The sequence below is a fragment of the Mus pahari genome, chromosome 13 (assembly GCF_900095145.1).
Source record: "Mus pahari chromosome 13, PAHARI_EIJ_v1.1, whole genome shotgun sequence".
Taxonomy (NCBI): Eukaryota; Metazoa; Chordata; class Mammalia; order Rodentia; family Muridae; genus Mus; species Mus pahari.
This window is the reverse complement of record NC_034602.1, coordinates 96,508,474-96,516,562: the sequence shown is the minus strand read 5'-3', so window position 1 is coordinate 96,516,562 and position 8,089 is coordinate 96,508,474. Positions and strand designations below refer to the sequence as shown.

Below are 8,089 nucleotides of genomic sequence, written 5' to 3'. Positions count from 1 at the left end.
CAGGACAGCCAGGGCTACACAGAAACCCTGTCTCAAAAAATCAAACAAACAAACAAACAAAAACTGAAACAACTCATGATGTTTTAAGTAAGTTTATGATTTTTGTGTCGATCTTTATTCATAACTGTCTTTGAGGCGGCGTGTAGCCTGTGGATTACAGAATAGACATGGCTGATGAGAGTTCCATAAATGCCTATGTTTATTAAATTGACTTACAAGTAGCAGCAAACACCTTCATTTTTTGACTATATCAATGAAGATGTCCAAGTTTGGTGACAGGTGGCAGAACTGACCACTTCAGGTTGTCTTGGTTGCCTGAAGCTGCTTGATGTCTTAGAAGCCAAGGTCTGGGCTACTCTTGTCTGTGCTGAGTACAATTCTAATTTGTATACCCTTGAACCTGTGCCTAGACTTGAACTGTCAGTGTCCCTGGATTTTTCTTAAGTGGGTTAGAGGTTAAGGTATACTGTGTAGAGCCCTAAGTGATACTCAGTACCCATTGTGTACCAAGTGTCTTAGGTTTGCTTTCCTACACCTGACCTGATGCTGGGGCACACTTGTCTTCCTTGAGGGACAGCTAGGTTGTTTTCATGCCACCATTTGCTGCAAACTTGCAACCTGCACTCTTTACCTTTATGGCCCTGATTGATTTGAAATTCACTATGTAAACAAGGCTCTCTTTGATCACAGAGATGAGAAATCTGTCTCTGCCTTCAGAGTGCTAGAATTAAAGACATCTATCACTGATATCTGGTATCTTGGTTACTATTGGGTTATTAATTGTTTTGTGAAGAAATAGATTAGAACTAGTTAGTTCTGATCTGTGGCTTGTCTGTTTAACTGCCTTTCCCCATAGAAATGTAAGCACCAGATAAAGCTGCATTTTAGTACATCCTGGTTTTTATCTCAGGGAGTCCTTTATAACCTAAGTAAACCTGTCATAAATAGGTCCAAATGACATGTTAAAATGTTAAGATTGCCATAATCAGATTTACATCAGTGAATGTACCATGTATGTTGGTTCTTTTTTCCACCTGGCTCTCTGTAATGACTCCATGGTGACTCTGCTGATGCCAAGTGTGCCTACCTCAGCTCCGTCTCTGACTTTCCTGTCTGACCTCACTGCCCAGCTATAGTGTGGTACTCAAAATACTTATGCAACAATGTTCACCCCCTATCTTCCTCCTTTCCAAGGAAACTTGGCTATTCTGGCATAACTGTTTTTTTGAGAGGAATTGTAGAATAAGTTGCCAAGTTCTTGCAAAGTTAAGTAGATTTTGATCTATATTTTTTTTTTCAGTCTTATAAACCAACTTAGGGGATTGGTTTCTAAGACTTTGTGGCCATGAGCAATAATGTATCTTGGTCATTTGGGATGTCTCTCTTTTTTTTTTTTTTTTCTCCTCCAGCAGTGTCTTCTGTCTCCTTTCAGGTCTTCATAGGGCTCAGGGTGTGCTCTCTTATGTTCTTATCCAGTCCCCTGGAACAGTGGAATCAATGGCTGATGCTACTTACTGTCTTGATTTAGTTACTATTTGTCAGGATCAGCCCTCAACGTTTTTGCCTTGGAGAATACTTCAGAAAGCAAAAGATGGCCAAAGCTCTTCCTTGGGATGCTCTCTTCCACTTTTATTCCACTTTTCATTGGTTGTCAGCTTACACAGCAGTCATACACAAGACGTGCACATGCACATACACACTACTTAGAGGATACAACCTGTAAGCAAGGTTACCTCAGTATTCTAGGACATAGGCCCCTCTTAAAGTTCTTATATGTTTTCTATTTCAATTGAGTGTTCTTTCTATTCCAGCTATGCAAAGGGTGATCTGGACATATCTTACGTCACATCCAGGATTGCAGGTATGTCTAATTGGATGGTTGACCTCTGTCGGGGAGGTAGACAAAGGATCAGTGGAATTAGCCAAGGTGCAAGGTGCCTCTTTAGCTTCTTTGATAGCCATGATCCATCTGAAGTTTGACCTGGAGAACTACCCCTAAAGAGTAGAGGGTAGGTGACATATATTGAGCATATTTCCTGGCCAGTTAAAAAGACAAGGCCAGTGTCAGCTTCTGGTATGATTGGAACTCTGAGGATACAGAGAGAATAATGGTAGGACCGTGTACATTTAAAACAAGATAGTCTAGGCAAACTATAATCAGAAAAGCTGGTGTTCCTAAAGACCATGGTGTATATCAGATAACTGGGAAAGCTCTTCCAGACATCTGTAGTTAACTTTGTAATGTTTCTCATACTGCAGTTTGTATACATCCCACTACATAGGATGGGAAGAGCCTAAGTTTGGCCAGCTACCTGGCTGGGAGGTGAGCCCAGCCCAAGAGAGCAATCCCCTAGTGTCTAACTTTGGCCTGCTTTGTTTCAGTGATGTCATTTCCAGCAGAAGGTGTGGAGTCAGCAATCAAAAACAATATAGAGGATGTGCGAATGTTTCTGGATGCTAAGCATCCAGGACATTATGCTGTCTACAACCTTTCTCCAAGGATATACCGGGCTTCCAAGTTTCACAACCGGGTAAGTGGCCTTGAACTATTCTTTTATGATTTTGGCCATTTTCCCCACTTAAGTACAGTTTTAACTGATGGATCTGCACTAGGCTGATGTGGACAGTGCCAGGCAGCTGCAGGGAGCTGACCATAGCAGCTGCCAGAGAGGCTAGGGCTCGAGGTGTGGCCAGGGGTGGAGATATCCCAGAGTTTAAAGGAAACTTTACACATGCATACACACACACACTTTACACATGCATACACACACACAGAGAGAGAGAGAGAGAGAGAGAGAGAGAGAGAGAGAGAGAACCTTGAGAAGAGTTTGGCTTCCCAAGAAACTAGGGTGTCTTTCTCCCTTGGTACAGGAAAAGGTAGTTCTTTTAACAGTAACAGTGAAACATTCCTGTGGCACAGGTCACACATAGCTAAGAGGGATGTCAAATGAGAACCCCAGCTGAGGAAGATGCTCAGAGTTTCAGGCTACCACATTTATAGAATCATGCAAAAAGGACAATTATGTGGGGACGGGAAGAGGGGGAGGCTAAAGGTGTCTGCTGTCAAGCCTGACAATCAAGTTCGTTCTTTCAGGCCCACATGGTGGTGGAAGGAGAAAATCAACTCTTATTAGTTTCCCTCTGTTCTCCACATACGTACGCTCTCTGGCACTTGTGTGTATGCATGTACATGGGCACACAGAGGTTAAAAAAGAAAACTGTTTTTAAAACGAACAGTGTTGTAGGCAAAGACAAAGTAACCCTATGGATATGACAGCCAGGATCACTGGGACTGTGCAGAAACTTAGCTGAATGAACTTTCTCCTTACAGGTCACTGAGTGTGGCTGGGCAGTCAGACGGGCACCACATCTCCACAGTTTGTATACTCTATGTAGGAGCATGCATGCCTGGCTCCGGGAAGACCACAGGAACGTCTGTGTTGTACATTGCATGGTGAGTTGTGTTAGATGCATATACTGAACCAAAGCAACATTGGTCCTGGGTATGATGGGGGAACACTAGCCAGAGGAAGTCCTCTGTGCTTGGAGCTTTGGGCTTGATGGACACAGACTCCTCCCTGGTGGTTCCTACTTCTGTGGGATGAGTAGCACTCATAAGGACTCTTTTTTGGTGATACAAGCAGCACATCCAGCATTTCCAGAATCTGGGAATTTTTACTTCCAGTTTTTCTAACTACATAATGAGGGAAAAAGATTTGGGTACCTTGCATACAGTGTGACATCCAACAGGAAGTACACTCAGGGCTCAGCTCTGCTGTACTGCAACTGTGTTTTGATTTTTTGAGATACAGTCTGGCTCTTCTGGAACTCACTGAGTAGATCAGGCTGGCCTCTAACCCACACAGATTCATCTGCCTTGATTTTCCAAGTGCTGGAGTTAATGGCATGTACCACCACATCTGGCACAACTGTAATTATGAGTAAGATGGACCTGGTAATACTGGCTGGTAATCTTAGCTACTTGGGAAGCTGAGGCAGAAGGATCACAAAGTAAATGTCAGCCTAAACAACGTAGTAGGAGCCTGACTCAAAATAAGTGAAAGAGTATTGTGAGTATAGCACTTACCTAGCATGTAAGAGGTCCTAGGTTCAGTTCTCAGTAACACAAGTGTAGAAACAGAAGATGATAAGAGGTCTCAGGAAGGGATTGAACATGGTGAGGCTAGAGGGCCAACTTGAACTGATTGAGAGGCCAACCTGTGTACTTTGCTAATGACTATTATCTTCTGGTCTCTGAATTCTTAATGCACGAAGCATATTTATATACGTTCCTAAATGTTTCCTAAACAAACCTAGCATTAGATCCTTCCCTTAGCCACATAGATAGTTAGGTTTATAGGAGCTGTTGTAAGTCCTCATCCTTTCTGTGCATGGGCCTATGTGTGAAAGAAGTGTTTCTTCACTGCAGGATGGGAGAGCTGCATCTGCTGTGGCAGTCTGTGCATTCCTGTGCTTCTGCCGTCTCTTCAGCACTGCAGAGGCTGCTGTGTACATGTTCAGCATGAAGCGCTGCCCACCAGGCATTTGGCCATCCCACAAAAGGTACCAGGTGATCCTTGCTGGGGTCAATGATGCCCACAGCTCTTTTGGCCCTGAAGTGGTGCTGCTTTCACTGTGTCGGACCTGCAGTCAGGTACTCTAGTTTACTGAAGGCCAAGTTAGTATCACTGTGGATTTTAGCTCATCCCCAGACCTGTGCCCACAGGTCCTAACAAGTAAAAGCCATAGTTGGCATTCAACTGAAACTCTCAAGCTGTGATGGCTTCTGATGTGTGGTGGCAGCCTCCTGTTGAAGGGTTGGGTACCAGATTTTTCCAGTAAATGTGGAACTTTAGTTGGCCACTTATTCTGTGGGATCTAAACTTATGTGGATTTGGGAGGTTATTTGGTAATGCACTGTGAACCTTCACATTTTCAAATGTGAAGTGTTATTACCCTGCTTCTCTGCGGTCACAAAAATGCATATAAGACTCAGTCAGACATTCCTGTTGCCATAAGTAGGTCATTCACCTGTTGTGTAAAGAAATCAATTTCTTTTGTTTTTCCTTTTGTTTTTTTGACACAGGAATCTACTCTGAACCTTAGCCAGGCCTAGAACTCACAATGTAGGCTACACTGGTCTCAAACTTAGGCCAATACCCTAGTGCTGATATATATATATATGAGCTGTCATGTCTGGTTAAGAAGCAAATTATTAATCCCAGGTCTTGGGAGGCAGAGACAGGTGAATTTCTGAGTTTGAGGCCAGCCTGGTATACAGCGTGAGTTCCAGGACAGGACAGCCAGGGCTGCAGAGAAACCCTGTCTCGAAAAAACAAAACAAAACAAAACCACAAAAAAGCAAAAAAAAAAAAAAAAAAAGAAGAAGCAAATTATTACGGCTCTGACTAGCTTTGTCCCCTTGTCCATTCACTATGGGACTACCACATTTACCAACTATGTCCATTCATGTTTAATATTTACTATTTCCCTAGAGCAAGACTTTCATTTGGAAGTCCTCTAGAGAGACACTGTCCATCCATCATAAACACCCTCTGTCTTAATGAGTACTTGGAAAAACATGGAAAAACAACCTCCTCTGAGAAAGTGGGTGGGTGGAACATGAAGCAAAAAGCCAACATGGATACTATTATAAGGCAAAGGTCTAAGCCAGTAAGGGGCTCCATGTTTGGCAGTGGGAATAATTAGTACTCTTCCCGATGTGTGCAATTCTCTTATGAATGGAACCCACCTTAGTTACTTACTGCCTGGTTGGTAGAGTCATGGTGGCAGTGTGTTCCTCAGGTCACATGAGAGTGGCTTTGCATCTGTGTCCCTGTTCTAGCCTCTGCTAGGGGTGACTGGAAGGATTTCAGCAGATTGAGTTCTTAGCCATTTGTGCTGCTGTTTTCCACATGTTGGGTCCTGCTGGGCAGGAGGTATGAGCAGCAGAGCTACTGAGTGTGTGAAGCATAAAACAAGACAATGTCTTTGGTACTCTACCATGAATCTTTTGGTCTCGTGGAGGTACAGTGGCATAGTGTCACTCATGTCCTAACAGTTACTGTGGCAACTTCACATCTGTCCACTTTAAAGCCCATGGCAAACTGGGACCCTCAGGCCATCAACTTGCCCCAGATCTAAAGATCATTGGAGAGATGATGCACTTGCTGTCAGGACAGTTTGGCTGGATACCTTATGAGAAGACTCAGAATACTGTGGTGGTCACAGGTAAAGCTTTTGGGATATTGTAACAGAGTGTCTGTGCTTTAATGTCTATTTTCCACAGTCTCCAGAAATCAAGGAGAGGGAAATATATGCATTGTTTGGCCCTTTGGGTCTTGAGAGAAATAGACAGAACCAAAGAGTACATTGGAATTCAGAAGGAAATTTAAAATAGCTGATAAGTCTGCCAGCGACCCTAGCAAGGAAAACAAAGAAGATTGAGATATGTGTACATAGTAGTAGTGTGAGAATCTCATACTCTTGGGTAGACTCTGACTAACAGAGGAGTAAACCAGTGATCTGAAAGACAAATCACCGGGTGTTGCTCACCTGAAAACTAACAAAAGATCAGAAACCCAAGGGTTTGTTGCAAATGACTAATCATGTGTAAATGAATACCAGAGGAAAGTTAAGTGGAGAACAAAACACTGAATACATGAGCATCTCTAGGATTCACAGCAGCTACAGCCACAGGCCCAGGAATCTCTGAGAACAGGAGCAGAACTAAAAAGAAACAATCCTTGCATATCTTCTTACTTCATCCTGAATATCCTGAACACACACAATCTGAGCCAGCTAGAAGGAAGCCACTTGCAAGAAAGGAAAGCATGAATTACAGACTGTCAGAAACCCCTAACCAACAAATGAAATTTTTTCTTCCCTTCCCTTCCCTTCCCTTCCCTTCCCTTCCCTTCCCTTCCCTTCCCTTCCCTCCTGTTGTTTGTTTGTTTGTTTGTTTGTTTGAGACAGGGTCACTCTCTACTTTGCCTTGCCTGTCCTGGAATTCACATGTAGACTAGGCTGGCCTTGAACTCAGATCCTACACACCTTTTTTTTGAGACCTGTAACCACTCTATGTAACCTTGGCTGGCTTAGAGTTTGCTACATAGACCAGACTGGCCTCAGACTCTTAGAGATCTTTCTGCCTCTCAGCCTCAGCCTCACAAATGTTAGCCTTAAAGGTGTGCTCCACCATGCAAGACCTGAAGATTGTTTTAAACACAGTGATTAATAAGTCAGTGGAAGAAAGGAGATGAATGCATAAAAATGTTTACTTAGCTAGAGTGAATTAAAGAAGAAAAATGAAGCCAAGAACATGAGTAGAAGAAAATACAAATTTTAGTCCATAGCATGTTGGCATTGAAACTTAGCACAAATAATCTAAGAGCTCCAGTCAAAGAGCAAGGATGTGGACACTTGAAGAGATGAGTCACACCAACAATAGGTCCTACTCTGGTCACAGACTGCATTTGGGGGCACAGCCACATTGCCTGGTGAAGATTCAACCTCTGACATCCAAGAAACCTTGTTTCCCCTTCATTTTGGCTTTACTTACAGACTCAGCTGTGGATACCCTCATTCCATTTGCCTTTGGTTAACCATCACATGAACACAGACTTAAGTTTGTGGCTTCCACAGTTTCCTGTCTCTTGCAACTGAGACAAGTCTACAGGAGAATTGCATCTCTTCACCCATGTTGATTGAAGAAGATAGCTGGTTCTCATCCCTTTCCCCTGCCAGAGGAGACACAACTTGTGGGAGCCTGACACAAATATGTCCCACTACAATACTCCCCAAAAGAAAGTAAGAGAAGCTCTATCATCAGTAGACAAAATCAATTCAAGCTGAGCATGGTGATGTATACCAGTCATCTCAGAACTGAAAAGGCGGGAGCAGAATGACCATAAGTTCAAGACCACCTGGACTGCATAGCAAAACCCTAGCTCAAACAAATAACAAAACAAAACAAAAAAGCCACAAAACAACCAACCGGGTATAGAGGCACATATCTGTAATCCCAGTGCTTGGAAGTTAGAGGCAAGAATTCAAAGCCAATTTCAGTTATATAAGAAACTTGAGGCTG

The 8,089-nt window shown here is 43.1% G+C and overlaps 1 protein-coding gene across 3 annotated transcripts in view; it reads left to right on the top strand.

Moving 5' to 3' along the window:
* The window catches only part of Gak (cyclin G associated kinase), a 63,497-nt gene that overhangs the window by 28,551 nt on the left and 26,857 nt on the right, over nt 1-8,089 (top strand). For all 3 annotated transcript variants that reach the window (XM_029544928.1, XM_021210177.2, XM_029544929.1), the window contains 4 exons: nt 1,812-1,861; nt 2,383-2,531; nt 3,332-3,454; nt 4,430-4,563. In XM_029544928.1, the coding sequence (XP_029400788.1) occupies nt 1,812-1,861; nt 2,383-2,531; nt 3,332-3,454; nt 4,430-4,563 (456 nt within the window). The remainder of the gene's footprint in view (nt 1-1,811; nt 1,862-2,382; nt 2,532-3,331; nt 3,455-4,429; nt 4,564-8,089) is intronic.